The 17,600-nt window shown below is 34.3% G+C and overlaps 1 protein-coding gene across 1 annotated transcript in view; it reads left to right on the top strand.

Annotated features, from left to right (window-relative positions):
• Nucleotides 1-17,600, top strand: part of Ammecr1 (AMMECR nuclear protein 1) — a 123,946-nt gene that overhangs the window by 45,907 nt on the left and 60,439 nt on the right. Inside the window, exon 2 of the mRNA XM_046420830.2 lies at nt 14,986-15,096. Within this exon, the coding sequence (XP_046276786.1) occupies nt 14,986-15,096 (111 nt within the window). The remainder of the gene's footprint in view (nt 1-14,985; nt 15,097-17,600) is intronic.

Raw genomic sequence — 17,600 nt, 5'->3', positions numbered from 1 at the left:
ATTAATACTCTGTCATGGGATTTATAAGGTATATATATGTAAAGGGTGTGAAGTCCCAAGGAACAGGAGGGATGAATTGGAAGGATATTGTTAAGGTTCTTAAATTATATGTGTAGAGCTATAATATAGCTTGAAGGTAGATTGTAGTAAGTTAACAATGCATCCTATAAATTCTACAGCAACTAGTAAAAAAGGCATAATAGTGAATAGCAATAATAAGATAAAATATAAAATATACTCATATAACCCCAAAGAAGATGGAAGAGAGAAGTAGAGATTACATGGGAAATATCAAGAACAAATATCAAAGATGGTAGATGTAAAATTAACCATTCCAATAGCTAAATTAAAAATATAAGTTATACAACCACTCTTATTAAAAGGGTGGGAGGGAAAGGGAGAGAAAAGGGAAATTGCATGGAAATGGAAGGAGACCCTCAGGGTTATACAAAAGAACATACAAGAGGAAATGAGGGGAAAGGGAAAAATAATACAAGGGGGAGAAATGAAGGTCCGTAGAGGGGGTAGAGAGAGAAGAGGGGTGGGAAGGGGAGGGGAGGGGGGATAGTAGAGGATAGGAAAGGTAGCAGAACATGACAGTCACTAGTATGGCAATATGTAAATCAATGGATGTGTAATTGATGTGATTCTGCAATCTGTATGTGGGCTAAAAATGGGAGTTCATAACCCACTTGAAGCAAAGTGTGAAAGATGATATATCAAGAACTATGTAATGTTTTGAACAACCAACAATAAAAAAAATTAAAAAAAGGCTGCATAAAAGTACAAGACCTAATTGTATATCATAGATAAGAAACTGACTTTAATGATAGGCACAGATAAGTTAAAAGTAAAAAAGATGGAAATATATATGCAAATGCTATCATAAGCAACAGTGGCTGTGTCACTAAGATGAATTAGTCTTCAGAACAAGCAGTGTTGCCAGGAAGAAGAAGGATCTTTCCTTAATAATAAAGTGATCAATTCCTTAAGAAGGCAATATCCTAAATTTAAGAGTCTCAAAATGCATGAAAAAAGATATATCTGACAGCATAAATAGACAAAACCACAATTAGATTTGGATATGCCAATATTCTTACTCAGCAGTTGATAGAACAAGCAGGAAAAAAAATCAGCAAGGAGATAGAAAACATGATCAACACTACTAACTCGACCTAATTGACATTTACAAACACTGGATCTAACACTACTAGAATACATTTTCTCTTCAAATTAACATGTTACATTCACTGAGCTAGACCATATTCTGGGCCATAAAACAAGTCTTCAATAGATTTAGAATGACTGAAATAACATAAAGTATATTCTCTGACCAAAATAGAATTAAAATAGAAGTAAATAGCAATAAATACCTGGAAAATCCCCCAATATTAGGAAATTATACAACATATGTTCTAAATGAATCATGGGTCCAAGCAGAAGTCATAAGAGAGATTAGAAAATATTTTAAATGAATGATAATGAAAATGTGAAAATTTGCAAGATGAAACCAACAATGTTTAAAGGGAAACATGGCTTGATAACAAGGAGGAATTAAATCAAATAAGCTTTCACTTTAAGAAGCTAGATAAAGAAGAGCAGATTATCTCAGGTAAGTACAAGAAATAATAGAAAAGTAGAAATCAGTAAAATAGAAAACCAAAAAAGTCAAAAAATAACCTTATAGAAAAAGTCAATGAAAATGATAAACCTATTGCTACACTGATAAAGAAAAAAAGAAAAGACACAAGTTAATGTGAATTTCCATTGTCAGGAATAAAAGAATAGATATCCACAGATACTATCAGCATTGAAAGGATAATAAAGGAGGGCTGGTGTTGTGGCTCAGTGGACGAGCACTTGCCTAGCACAGGTGAGGTACAGGGTTCCATCCTCAGCACCACATAAAAAACAAAATAAAGGTTAAATTCTTTAAACCAGCATAATAAGGGAATATTCTGGAAGACTTTATGCCAGTGTATTCTACAACTTAGATACAGTAGAGAAATTTCTTGAAAAAAAAAAACTATTTACCAAAATGGACTCAAAAAAGACTAGAGAATCTGATTAGCTTTACATCTATTAAAGAAATAAAATTTATTATTAAAAACCATTCCACAATTAAAATTCTAGCCTACAAGGAATTCAGTGTTGAATTCTGTCAAATATTTAAGAAACAAATACCCCAAATTTATAGAAAATAGAGAATAGAATTCTTTCCAACTCATTCCATGATTCCAGCAAAATTGGAATCCTTGAACTGTGTTGGTGAGAATATGAAATGGTTCAGCAACTATGCAAAACAGTATGGAGATTCCTTTAAAAAATTAAAACTGCCATGTGATTCAGCAATCTCACTTCGGGGTCTATATCCAAAAGAAATGAAATCAGGATCTTGGGGAGGTATCTCTACTCCAGTGTTCATTGCAGCATTTTTCATAAAGCCAAGATATGGAAAAACCCAAGTGTCCATCAGCTGCTAAATAAAGAAAATATGGTATATACATACAATGAAATATCATTCAGCCTTTACTAAAGAGTAAATCCTGCTATTCACAATAACATGGATGAACCTGGAGAACATTATGTTTAAATGAAATAAGTAGTCACAGGACAAACACTGCAGGATTCCACTTACACTGAGACACCTGTAATAGTTGAAGTAACAGAAGCAGATAATGCATGGTGGTTACCAAGGGGTTGCAGAGGCCCCTGGAGAATTGTTCAGTAGATATAAAGTTTTTTTAATGCTAGATGAATAAATTCTAAAGATTGCTACACAACATATTATCTATAGTTAAAAATATGGTATTGTGTGCCTCAAAATTTAAGAGGGTAGATAATCATGTTAAGTGTTCTTACCATAAAACACACAAAACCAAAGGAATAAAAAGACAACTTTTGTGAGGTATTGGATATGTCTGTTACCTTGATGATATCACAATTGTTTGCATATATCCAAACTCATTAAATTGTACACATTAAATGTGTGTGTTTCTTTGTATGTCAATTATACCTTTATAAAGCTATTTAAAAAAACTTGAGCACAAATATTATCATAATGCAGATAGCCCCACACTGAAAGCAACCCAAATATTTATCAGCAGTTCAGTGGATAAAATATTGTGATATAGCCATTCAGTGGAATACTAGTCAGCAATAACAGGACCACACAACATGAAAGAATACCAAAAGCACTATGCTGTGTGAAAGAAGACTGATGCAAGAGAGACTGCATATTGGGTCATTCTATTTATGTGAAATTCTAGAAAAGGCAAAACTATAGTGACAGAAAGCAGAGTAATGTTTTCCAGGGTCCAGAACTGGGGGGAGGGTGCAGGTTGATTGCAAAAATGTATGAGGGAACTCTTTAGGGGAATAGAAATGTTCTATTGTACCTTGATCCTCAGGTTACATGTATGTGCATATTTCTCAAAGTTAACTGACTTTGACACTTAAAATGGTTGTTTTTATTGTATATAAATTATACTTTAATAAAATTGACTTTTAGAAAAAGCAGCAGCATTTTGGAGATAAGGGTATCAATTCCATCTAAAAATACCTTGGACAGGTGGTATAGCTCAGTAGAATACTTGCCTAGCATATATGAGGCCCTGGGTTTGATCCCCAGAACCACAAAATAATAAGAATATCAAAATTAAAAAAAAAAAAACTCAACCTCTTGGATATTTAATAGTAGACGTTTTTGAGAGATTGAACTATTTTCTGAAAGGTAAAAGAAGAAGGAGAGGAAAAAATCAAAAGTATATACAAGCATCCTTAATACAATCTCAGTTGACTACTTGTCCCTAGATTCTCTGGTTCTTTTTCCTCCTAAAATAAGAAGGGCTTGCTGAATTCCTGCTCTAAAGCTGAGTCTGTCTGGCTCTTTTCTTCCATGGAAGCAAGTAGTACAATACAAGGACCTTAGAATCAAAACAATTACCTTTCTAAACCCAGAAAACATGTGAAAAACAAATATATCACAGTTTTATTGCAGGTCTTACTAAGCTGGCACATTGCATCAGATATCCTTGTAATGGGAAAAAGATAAAAAATCTAGAATGAAGAAGCTGAATATTATTTTTCTAGCTCTTTTTACATTGGTATTTCAATCAACCCACATATTTATTTCCCATCTACTCCTTTTCTGCTAATTAAGTGGGCTCTGCAGGGAAGACAAGATGGTAGAAGATTGGTCATTAGCTGAGGAGGTAAGATATAGGTACCAAAAAAAAAAAAAAAAAACAGTACTCAGTTGTTTTCACTGTTTCATTTAAAGTGTTATGAATTTTCTGACCATCCTTTATAATCACATGGAAGTACCAAAAACTAAGTCCCATAAAAGTCTTTAATGACATACAATCCTAAGACACAACTCTATCAATAAATATTCATTGTAAACCTACTTCTGTCTTTGCTAGTTTTATTTACGTTGAGTTTAGGCAACTTATCATTTCAATAAGAAGTCTTTTTAGACTTAATCTTATTTTATATTAAAATAATTAATTCTTAAGTAAAAGCTGAGTCTGATGCCTTAAAGCTGTTTCAACAAATAGTTTCAGAATAAGAATTCCAAGTAGAAATTATTTCATTTTTGAAATCTGTAGCAAATTGTTACTTAAAATTTGTTAGATTTTTAAGTAATAAAGATTTGTGGTGTACTCCTATTATCAGAAAAAACACAACTATTTAATAACTAAAATGTTACCATATATTAAATGAAGCACTCACTGAAGTATACATTAGGAAAACACATGCAAATATGATATTTTTTTCATTTAAGATAGTTTTTATCTTTTAGGGATCTAAAAGAACAAAATTATAAGACAGATTATCTTTGTATATCAAGTCTGTAACTGATTTTTTTTAAAGTCTGCTGAAAACTGTTGCTTTATTCTTGCTAAGGGGGATCAGTGGTACTTTCAGTTAAAAATTGGCAGAATCACTCTAATCCCTTAAAGTATGCTTGTGATTTGGGTGATTGTATGTCATTGGTGATTACCCTTGATTTACAAAAAAAAAAAAAAAAAAAAAAAATTCAGCCTTCCCAATCATCTGTTAGACTTTAGTCTGCTTCCCTTCGCTTCTCTTCCTCTGGCATTTACCAGTGAAATTAGAATTATAATAATGGGGAGAAAAAAGAGTTTAATGCCACTATGATTGAATTTCTGGGAACACGGGCGAGGAAAAGTATTGAAAGATGGTAATTCTTAATTCCCACTTTCTGATATTTGTGGTCTTCTATACTAATCCATGCTGTCTAAGCAGTGTCTCCTCAGTTTCCTGAGCCCCATGGGATATAGGATATTTACAAAGGTTGGAAGAAGTGTGATATAATGCTATAGTGGTTTTTGAGTGTATTTTCTTCATATGTGGTAAAAGTATGTTGGTGATGAGAAAGCAACAAATGCATCTGAACTTTACCTTCTCCATCCTGATTCCCCAAGATTAGCTCCTTCCATTTTTTTTCTTATTGATTTGGATTTCAAATTATCTGGAAGAGTTAAGCTTCATTCATTCCATAATATGAATAACTTAATCAAACAATCAGATCCCATACCTAGCTGAGTAGATGATAACCAATGTAAGTGGAAATTTTGATTTGGAGGACATTTATAGATAATAGAAGACCTGGGTTTGATGAAGCCTGGCTTAGTAACAGGAAGAATGAAGCAAGAAGGCTGAAAGAGGGAGTAAGAAAGGGTGTTGGCAAGTCATCAAAGATAAAATGGTAGGTTTTGCTCTAAGCTTCTAATGGGAATAGTGTAGGACATTGTAAATTATAAATTGGGGCTAGCATTTCTAGACAGATCCGGAATTTCTGGTTTGTCCTTGGTATCTTTTCAGGAAATCTTTCTTCTCTCTGCCCTCCTGAGAGGAGTAGGAGTAGGAGGAGAGCTTATTGTGCTCATCTGTGCCGCAGTCTGGCTGGGCACAATCAGGAGCCACTTGTCAAAAGAAACTAACTTTATTTTTAGAACCACACACGACAAACAAAATAGTCTCTCAGGAAAAACCCTCAGAGCCTCAACTGCCACCACCGGCTTTCCCCAAGCCTCTCTCTCCCACACAAGCTTCTCTCCACCTCCCACAATCCTCCTGCTCTTGAGGCCGATTGGCTGGGTCACGTGGGCGGAGCCAAAAAAGTCCCCCAATGAGCAGCTCCGTGGTCTGAAAGGGCAGGGAAACAGTCCAATGAGCATCACCGCAGAGGAGCCAATCAGCTAGATGTTGCTGGGGCCGAGGAGCCAATCAGCTAGATGTTGCTGGGGCCGCTGTGAGCCAATCATCAGCCAGCAGCTGGAAGTTTGCTGGCAGCTGGAAGTTTGCTGGGGCCCCTTTGGCTGTGGCTCTCAACATCAGAAGGAATTGGGAAGGGGTATATATTCCCCAAAGATAAACTTAAAATAACCCTTTTTACTCTAAACTTTTTAAATTTGGATTCATCAGGACTTAGTGCTGCGGAAAGGCATATGTGTCCAAAAAATGTACATAAGCCCAAGGTACTTTGGAAGGATATTCTAACAGGACAATGGAAAGGTCCTGACCCAGTAATTGTCTGGAGTCGAGGGTCTGTTTGTGTGTTTCCACAGGGAGAACAGCAGCCGATTTGGATTCCAGAGAGATTAACCAAGGTCCTGACCCAGTGATTGTCTGGAGTCGGGGGTCTGTTTATGTGTTTCCACAGGGAGAACAGCAGCCGATTTGGATTCCAGAAAGATTAACTAAAGCGATTTCTACAGACCAAAAAGAAGATGATTTGGCTCAAATCCATAACAACTGATATCCAAAACTCCAGTTTGGCTATTCTTACATCTGCAACAGAACCAGGATGCTTTTTTCAATATCTATTTTATTATTGCCCTTTGCCATATCATGAAGTTCTATTTTGTTTTTTGAGCTCATACAGACCTAGGTTAATGTTTTGCTGATCAGTTCTATTTTTTGACTATAGAGTTTTTAAACATTGCAATGGAGATTTCACCTGTAAAAAGTTATAAGGCCTTTACTATAATGTTATGTGTTGTATGTATTATATTATGTGTGCACACTTGTGTTTTGTGTTATATGTTTGAATGTACGTATGTCCATATATCATATATGATGAGCGCTCATGATAAAATGGATCCAAATATTTTTTTTTTTTTTTTTTTTTTTTTTTTGCTGGCAGCACATCTGTATGGTAACTGTAATATTTGTAGGATTTTCCTATTATTTGGTCTTTTAGATAATGGCTAGGTTTAATACTCACAACTTTTTTCTGTATCAGGGGAAAACCAAGTTGAATCTGTAGTAAAATTTGTAGAACTTGCCAGATTCTAACACTAAGTAGCTTGGTTACTCTACTTGGTCTTCTTGGATTGCTTTTCTTTTTCCACGTGTAAAATGAAAAGGAAATGGATCCTCTCTTAAAGGCTCTTTCAGCAAATGGCTTTGTTACACATGTTGTCATGTAAACTTTAAACTATGTACTAAATTTTTTTAGGGATTTGTAGTAGATGGAATTTTGTCCTATACCTCAAATTCATTTGTTCAAGTACTAATCCCCAGTGTGACTGTATTTGAAGATAGGGGCCTAAAAGGAAGTAAATATGGCAGAACAGTTATAAAGGTGGGGCCTTGATCTGCTAGGATTAGTGTCCTTATGAGAAAAGACACTGGCGAGCATCCTTACCACCACATTCCCCCTTCTACCACATGCACACAGGAAAGGCCATGTAAGGACAGAGTCTTTGTACAAGCCAGGGAGAGAGCCCTCACCAGGATCCAAACCCTGCTATAACACTGATCTTTGTATTTATAGCCTCCAGAACTATGAGAAAATAAATTTCTGGCATTTAAGCCCCCCAGTCTATGGTATTTTGTTATGCTAGACTGACTGACTAATATAAGATTTTACCATATTAGGTATGTTTTTATGAATTGAACTAGTAGCTGATATGGTTTAGAAATGAAATATACAGTCTTCTTGATAACAACTGTAAGATTTAACCATATTTATTATGTTTTTATGAACTGAACCTATAGATTAGATAGTTTGGCATTTTAACCTGATGGTGGAAAGAATACATCATCATTTAATCATATTAGTTATGTTTATGAATTGAATTTGTAGCTTATATGGTTTAGAAATGAAATATATAGCTTCTTGCTAACTACCACAAGATTTAACTGTATTTTGTATGTTTCTGTGAATTGAACCTATAAATTATATGGTGTGGAAATGAAATATATCGTTTATTTTTATTTAAATAGTGAAAGGTTTTAACCTGGTGGTAGAAGATACCATCATTTCAATTTTTATTTAATCTTCTGGATCATGGAGAATTATGATTCTGAGTGTAGTTAGAAGTTATGAGTAGTATATTTATATTTTTGTGCTAATTTGCTAAGTAATCCAAGTGCAATTGAGAAACAACTGTTATTTGGTACTAGAAGAAAAGAACCAAGCTGTAGGGCTTCTTTCTTTTCCTGTATCTACCTTTAATATAAATAACCTAATTAAGTATACCTATTTTAGTAAATTATTACTGTATTGGTAGGTTCCTATATTATTTTGTTAATGTTACTTATAAATCTCGTTCTAAAGAATCTAACTCTGAATATAAGCAAATTGCTAGAGCGCGAGGTTGCAGTAATCTAAGAGTATTTTTTTTAACTTCCAATTTTGCATTGGTATGGCAGGAGAGAAAGGATTTAAGGCTTATTATTATTATTATTATTATTTAAGTATATATTTATTTTAGTTGAAAATGGACCTTTATTTTATTTATATGTGGTGCTGAGACTCGAACCCATGGCCTCACACATGCTAGACAAGTGCTCTACCACTGTGCCACAACCCCAACCCCTAAGGCACATTATTATTAAGTAAATATATCTTTTTCATGGTCTTGTTCAATTTCACTCCACGCCCACAAACATATTTCTGATCTGTTTTGGTTTGTATCACTAGTACAGTCTTGGAAGGAAGAGCATTGGAAATGGCATGCACTTCGACTGGGGAGTGTCCTATGCAGATTTATGTTGCTTTTTATACTTTCTGTGATTGTGTGCATCTAAATTTCCCTGAGAGGTACTGTTGACCTGACAAAACTGGCTGCCAGTTGGCTGACAAGATTCATCTAGATGGTTACTTCCTGTTCCTGTCTACAGACTTGAAAAAACGGATTCACTTTCATTCAAAGGCTTCTCTGCACATAATGGCACAAAATGTTCAGAAGTAGGATAATTCCTTATAAATCTATGTCTGGTTACCCTCAGATAAACATTTCCATTATCTCATTTTGTGCTCCTGTCTAGTATGCCACATTTTTCATTGTATGTAGGTGGCCTTAAACCATATAGCAAAAGCATTTCCCCCAAACACTGAATCTTCTCTTTACTATGAACCATTTTCCTCATTTCCTTGTCGTTGAACAGTTCCTCTCAACAGGCTTAAAAACCTTTTTCTACTTTGATTTTTTTTTTCTGGTTATGCTGGTGTCTTACATCCTTTTAGGAACTCATACATGTTTTATTAGCACATTTAAGAATGAAATTACCTATTTTTCTTCTGTGTGTTGGGTGAAGAAATTTTTTTTGCTATTTTTAGATAATACATATTTAATGTTCTTATAGTCATTGCCCTGTACAAAGTAGTTATCACACAGAAGATGCAATTTCTTGTGCTCAGTGATGTTTATTCTGTTTCAGTCTGCTTTAAAATTCTTAACTTCCTGGGTTCTTTACCCCATTAAATGTTGCTTTTAAACCTTTTGGTTAATTTTAGTTCCAAGTATGTGTTTTTATAAAAGATGTTGGATGAGCATTTGTAAATGAGAAACCGGAGTTCCAGATTATTGAGTAATAGTTTTATTCTGTCAACTAAAATCTGATTTCTTCCCTCTTCAGGTGTCTGTCCTAAACATAATAGAGAGTTTCAGTAGTAATTCATCTATCTTTGACACAGATATTTTCCCATAATTGCAACTATAAAAGTGGATGTTGCCTGGGACAGGCAAGGAACAGGTAGAGTATAGACTATTATGCATATACTTAGAGGGTTCTTAACAACACATACTCAACAGCTCCTAAAATTCAAAGAGTATTAAGTATAAAAGACAGCATAACAAGTTAGCAAGACTGTCAAACAACTTCTTGTTACCTGAATATACTGTGCACTTTTACATTCCCATGCACTCACTTACTGTGGAATGTCTTTGCTCTCCAGGCTGCCTTGCAGAAATACAATTTACCCTCTAGCTCTTTTATGCCCCAAGTTAAATCAATGATAGCATGGTATTATAGGAAACTGTATATAATTCCCCCTATCATATGTTTGAACACCCTCCATCATATTTTATAGTACAGTATATTCTTTAGTTTGTGTACTTTTTCTGCTTATCCTTTACATTTTGGGTATATAGGGTTGTATTATAGTATGAATGTTTATGTATAAAATTTAGTGGGATAAATAATAGAATGAAAGATAAAGTACTTATAAAAGATTTTTATTTCTAGTGGTTATCATAGGAAATAAATTCACATTTTTTAGAGGTTTCTCAAGTCACTGAGGAAAAGACTATATAACATAGTTCTGTTATCAAGAAAGCCATCATTGCTATTTTAAAGACCTGTTATTATGTATATTAGAGTCTGATTCACTTCATTCTGAGGCTGCAAAAGCTGTTGAAGGACTTGTTTTACATAGAAATACTATGTATAATCTTTGTGATGGGAGAGGATTGATATCTTAATATCCATAAAATTGTTTCTGATGTTGACGCTACCAAGTTAGAAAGTGCAAAATGAATAGGTAAAATTCAACTTTAAGATAATGTGTACACTGGCCAGAGCAATTAGACAGACGAAAGAAATTAAAGGCATAAAAATAGGAAAAGAAGAACTTAAATTATCACTATTTGCATCGACATGATTCTATACCTAGCAGACCCAAAAGGGTCTACAAAGAAACTATTAGAGCTAATAAATGAATTCAGCAAAGTGGCAGGATATAAAATCAACATGCATAAATCAAAGGCATTCCTGTATATCAGTGACAAATCCTCTGAAATGGAAATGAGGACAACCACTCCATTCACAATATCCTCAAAAAAAATAAAATACTTGGGAATCAACCTACCAAAAGAGGTGAAAGACTTATACAATGAAAACTACAGAACCCTAAAGAGAGAAATAGAAGAAGATCTTAGAAGATGGAAAAATATACCCTGTTCATGGATAGGCAGAACTAACATCATCAAAATGGCGATATTACCAAAAGTTCTCTATAGGTTTAATGCAATGCCAATCAAAATCCCAACGGCATTTCTTGTAGAAATAGAGAAAGCAATCATGAAATTCATATGGAAAAATAAAAGACCCAGAATAGCAAAAACAATGCTAAGCAGGAAGTGTGAATCAGGCGGTATAGCGATACCAGACTTCAAACTATACTACAGAGCAATAGTAACAAAAACAGCATGGTACTGGTACCAAAACAGGTGGGTGGACCAATGGTACAGAATAGAGGACACAGAAACCAATCCACAAAACTACAACTATCTTATATTTGATAAAGGGGCTAAAAGCATGCAATGGAGGAAGGATAGCATCTTCAACAAATGGTGCTGGGAAAACTGGAAATCCATATGCAACAAAATGAAACTGAATCCCTTTCTCTCGCCATGCACAAAAGTTAACTCAAAATGGATCAAGGAGCTTGATATCAAATCAGAGACACAGCATCTGATAGAAGAAAAAGTTGGCTACGATCTACATACTGTGGGGTCGGGCTCCAAATTCCTCAATAGGACACCCATAGCACAAGAGTTAATAACTAGAATCAACAATTGGGACTTACTCAAACTAAAAAGTTTTTTTCTCAGCAAAAGAAACAATAAGAGAGGTAAATAGGGAGCCTACATCCTGGGAACAAATCTTTACTCCTCACACTTCAGATAGAGCCCTAATATCCAGAGTATACAAAGAACTCAAAAAATTAGACAATAAGATAACAAATAACCCAATCAACAAATGGGCCAAGGACCTGAATAGACACTTCTCAGAGGAGGACATACAATCAATCAACAAGTACATGAAAAAATGCTCACCATCTCTAGCAGTCAGAGAAATGCAAATGAAAACCACCCTAAGATACCATCTCACTCCAGTAAGATTGGCAGCCATTATGAAGTCAAACAACAACAAGTGCTGGCGAGGATGTGGGGAAAAGGGTACACTTGTACATTGCTGGTGGGACTGCAAATTGGTGCAGCCAATTTGGAAAGCAGTATGGAGCTTTCTTGGAAAGCTGGGAATGGAGCCACCATTTGACCCAGCTATTCCCCTTCTTGGTCTATTCCCTAAAGACCTAAAAAGAGCATGCTACAGGGACACTGCTACATCGATGTTCATAGCAGCACAATTCACAATAGCAAGACTGTGGAACCAACCTAGATGCCCTTCAATAGACGAATGGATAAAAAAAAATGTGGCATTTATACACAATGGAGTATTACTCTGCATTAAAAAATGACAAAATCATAGAATTTGCAGGGAAATGGATGACATTAGAGCAGATTATGCTAAGTGAAGCTAGCCAATCCCTAAAAAACAAATGCCAAATGTCTTCTTTGATATAAGGAGAGTAACTAAGAACAGAGTAGGGACTAAGAGCATGAGAAGAAGATTAACATTAAACAGAGACATGAGGTGGGAGGGAAAGGGAGACAGAAGGGAAATTGCATGGAAATGGAAGGAGACCCTCAGGGTTATACAAAATTACATACAAGAAGAAGTGAGGGGAAAGGGAAAAATAATACAAGGGGGAGAAATGAATGACAGTAGATGGGGTAGAGAGAGAAGAGGGGAGGGGAGGGTAGGGGAGGGGAGGGGGATAGTAGAGGATAGGAAAGGCAGCAGAACACAACAGACACTAGTATGGCAATATGTAAATCAATGAATGTGTAACTGATGTGATTCTGCAATCTGTATATGGGGTAAAAATGGGAGTTCATAACCCACTTGAATCAAAGTGTGAAATATGATATATCAAGAACTATGTAATGTTTTGAGCAACCAACAATAAAAATTAAAAAAAAGATAATGTGTACATATCAGTATACTAGTATGTAAAAGAATGGATGAGAAAGTAATCCTATCTAATTCTTCTGATCAACACTAGAGAAGAGTTTCCAAATGGAGCATTAATTAGAATCTTGTCTAAATTTATATTTTGTACTTATAATATAGAAAGCAGAAAACCTGGCATTTACTTTTTGCTTTTCATTTTCATAACATTACCATAGGTTATCTACTATTTGAATGCTAACTTTGATGTTTTACTTTAGTCATCCTTTTCTATGCTATTGGACATTTGGCTGTTGGTAGAAGGCAACTCTTAGTATTGCTTCCATGTTTATATACTTTATTCAATTAGGAACCTATCTACCATTGTGCCTGTTTATCAGAACATGGCATGATTCACATGTTTGAGGATGGTGATTGAAATGCTTGAATGGAATATCTTTTTATTCTAACTGCTGATGACTGACTGGAGTGTTTTAAAGAAATAAGTTTCTTTAACTCACCAGTGTATTATAAGAAACATGATATGGGATATCTCTCTAAAATTTAAATTCTTAGAAAACACGCAAATTATACCAGTTTAATGTAAATACTCATATTAGTACATATCATCCCCATCTTGGGATATTTATCTTTTTATGAAATGTTCTAAAATATGTAAATTAATTTATTTCATAAAAAGTAACATATAGGGGCTGGGATTGTGGCTCAGTGGTGGAGCACTCACCTAGCGCGTGTGAGGCTCTGGGTTCGATACTCAGCACCACATAAAAATAAATAAATAAAACAAAAATATTTTTAAAAAACTTGACATATAAAGTGGCTTCTAATTAGAACACATTCGCTTTTGGATTTGACCATTAATTGAGTCTGTCATGGTTTACTGCAGAATCCAAACATACACTGTGTTAAATTTCATTTGAAACCACATTATACTTAGGCCATTTTTTTAAAAAAAATGTTTTATTTTTTAATTGTTGATAGACCTTTGTTTTACTTATTTATATGCGGTGCTGAGAATTGAACCCAGTGCCTCACACATGCCAGGCAAGTGCACTACCACTGAGCCCCAGGCCCAGGCCCAGGCCATTTTATTATAATTGCCACTTTGCTCTTTGATACTTGATAGATTGTACTTATAGGCAATATGTTTATATAAAAATTAAAGTAAAATTTCTAATTTATGAGTAGTAGTTTAATGTTTGCTATTGCCCTTTGCCTCTCTGAACTCTACTGATTTTTCTAGGCCAAACAGAATTATCAAATTTGATGAATTTTTTTGTACACTAGTGGCTTGACTTGTGGAATTTTGTATATGGTTTATAGTAATTGTTTCCTTTTGCCTTATATTATTAGTTAGCTCTGAACATGCCTGCCTCCTGTACTGGCTCCTGGAGAGCAAAGACCTTTAGGCATCCATGTATCTTTCATAACCTCTTTATAGTACATATATAGCCCCTATATTGTCAGAAAATGTTTATTGAAGTATTGAGGTTATTGATTTCCTCCCTGATTTTCCAAATTGCAGATATGTATCAACAGTAACTTGAGGTTTAAATGAGGAATCAGTCATCCATCACATAGAGTTAAGGCTCTATAATTGATGTTGCCCAGGTTTGAAAAACTAATTTATTATATATCAGCTGTGGGACTACCTCATCTGTAATAGGGATGTATCAGTCTCCTAGAGTAATTGATGAGGATTAACATAAATAGTTGGCTAAAACATTTACTATGGTACCTATCATATAGGACACACTCAATAAAATGTACAGTTTTGCTAAATATAGTACTATTAAGTTCTTTGAGGGCCTGTCTTTTGGGCACCTAACCTAGTGTATGCTAAATACTCAATAAATACTTGCTTGAGTTGAATTGATTGATTTACCCTATTTTTATCTTCCATTACAGCCCACTGTTTGTAACATGGAAGATTGGTCGAGACAAAAGATTGCGTGGATGCATAGGTACTTTTTCTGCCATGAATTTGCATTCAGGACTCAGGGAGTACACACTTACCAGGTGAAGACCAATTTTTGTTACCTCTGCTTCTGCATTAAAAAAAAAAATCTTATGGAACTTGAGCCTGATATTTTAACTCCTTTTCCTTTACTGAACTGTCAACATTCTTGACTCCTTTCATGTCAGGTTTTTCCTTCTCTTTGACCAATTACCTTCTCTTATAAAATGTTGTTGATATATATTATCATATTATAAAATACTGTAGTTACATGTATTATGCCATAGATACTTTGAACTCCCCACAATGGCCAGCTCATTTTTTATAACTTGAAAATCAATGACCAAATATCCACGGGTTACCAAAAATATTTCTGTACTAAGTCATTCATTGTTTCTTTCCTTTTAAGCTTTTAAAAAATAGTTAATGCCTCTTTTATCTTACACATTTTGTATACTTTTATGTATTTTTGATTTTGAAGGGAGAACCTAGAAAAAATATAATGCCCCAGCCTGGCAGATAATCATTCACATTCACACTTTAAACTACAATTACCCTGGATTAATTGTAGTTTGTTTATTTTGTTTCATCTAACACAAGGACAAAGTAATGAGAGCCTCCATACAGTTGTTAAAACTTTGTTCTTAATGTTTGATCTCACAAAAAGCTATCTAGCATGCCATCTGATTTATTTGTTCAAATTTAGATTTCTAGCAAATTGTGTTCCAAAATTATTTCAAAAGAAGAAAATTCCTTAAATAATAAGCTATTAGTAAAGGAATTTCCTGTTTTTGTTCATTTTTCAGGACAATTATATGACACCATTTCTATAGTTATAATATGCACAGTGTCTATCCAACAAAAAACTGGTCCTTGCTAACTGTTGGTACTTGGGACAAGTTGCTTAACCTCCATAGGTGAAGTAATAATCATAGCATTTTGTTTTACATACTTAATAAGGGCATTAGGGGGATCTTGAAGGAATGAAATAATTACAACTTTGCTTCAAGATTAATGTGTGGACATTCATTATTTTACTGTAGAATTGTATAAATGCAAACTCCTAACGAGGTACTTTAACTTAATATTCTCATATTTTAAGGTGCACAGTAGCTCACAGCTGCAAGATTTTTTCAGTGGACTTACAGTGAAGTCCAGGGGAAAAAAAAGCATTGGTTTAGAGGGTCATATTTGGTTTTAGCTTTTCACAGGTATTAGAAACTGAGTGTTTGTATTTGAGTAAATAGCATATAGCCTATAAGGCTTCAAAATATGCATCCTAGAAATAACTACAACTTGTTAGAGAGTGCAAATGTTAGCCTATTTATGTCAGTTTTTTATTTTTTACATGAAATACAATAGGCTCATTTTGAGACTTAAGTAAATTCTGCCAGTGACTACCTTTTTGGGACAGGTGCACATGAAATGACATGTTTAATAAATAATCACAGGCAATTTATTGCACGTTTCCCAAAAATAAGTTGAAATGAGGCACACTGGTTCCTTGGTATTGCCTGAAAAAAGAGAATTCTGAGGCCAAGTAAGTTTGGGAAACACTAATTAAAAAATGTAAACAGTTCTACTCATTGTAGGATTTCCCAGAAACTTTTATTTTAACACAAGGACAAAGTAATGAGAGTGTTTTGAATCTCTAATAGATATAGAATGAAGCATTTTCTAGACTACAGCTTTTTTGACTACAGAACCCCTTTTATCCTCTCATTCCAGTGTCTTATGCCATTAATGTTTAAAGGAACACCTTTTTGGAAATACAAGTCTGTTATGAAACTTGAATTTCAGTTTATATCTGGGTAGTAAAAATATATGTGTGTGTGTGTGTGAGTGTGTGTGTGTGTGTGTGTGTGAGAGAGAGAGAGAGAGAGAGAGAGAGAGAGAGAGAGAGAGAGAGAGACCGAGACCCTTTGTGTTTTCTAGTGAGATTGTGGTAGAAATTCCTTATCAAATATTATCTACTTTATTTATTTATTTACTTATTGGTACTAGGAATTGAACCCAGGGGCTCTTAACCATTGAGTCCCATCCCCAGCCCTAAATATTATCCACTTTAGAAATCTTCAGTAGTAGTAGCTGGTAGCAACTTGGTTTTAGGAAAATAAATTATTTTGTCTCCATTGATACGGAGGGATGAGAATATCCAACTTTTCTGCAATTTTTAATTTATCACTAAGGGTATTACCAGAAGAATTGCAATGTATTTTTCTGACAATAATAGGATCTAAATGAATTGTTCGGATAATCAGACTTGGACATTTGCCTACATTTGTATACCTTGTTATTTTTATTTTAGTCTGTGGCTCTTCCTGTTTACTTTCCAACTTTTTTCTCATGTTTCTATATAACTTCCTCAAATAGTATATAGCACATTAAAGAGGGGTGTGTGTGTGTGTGTATACACGCACATTCCTGGTTTTACTATTCAGTTTTGTTTAGCATAATGTTATTTGATTAACATATTAAGAATCAAATTATTTGGAATTGATGAAAAAAGAAAATAAGTCTTATAAAATGCAATTAATCTTTTTTTCCTGGGTTCATTTTAGAGTCA

Source organism: Marmota monax, unplaced genomic scaffold, assembly GCF_021218885.2.
Source record: "Marmota monax isolate L192 unplaced genomic scaffold, Marmota_monax_Labrador192_F-V1.1 WCK01_AAM20220418_F8-fsc00050, whole genome shotgun sequence".
NCBI lineage: Eukaryota > Metazoa > Chordata > Mammalia > Rodentia > Sciuridae > Marmota > Marmota monax.
Note: the sequence above shows the minus strand (reverse complement) of the source record. Positions and strands in the feature narration are given on the sequence as shown.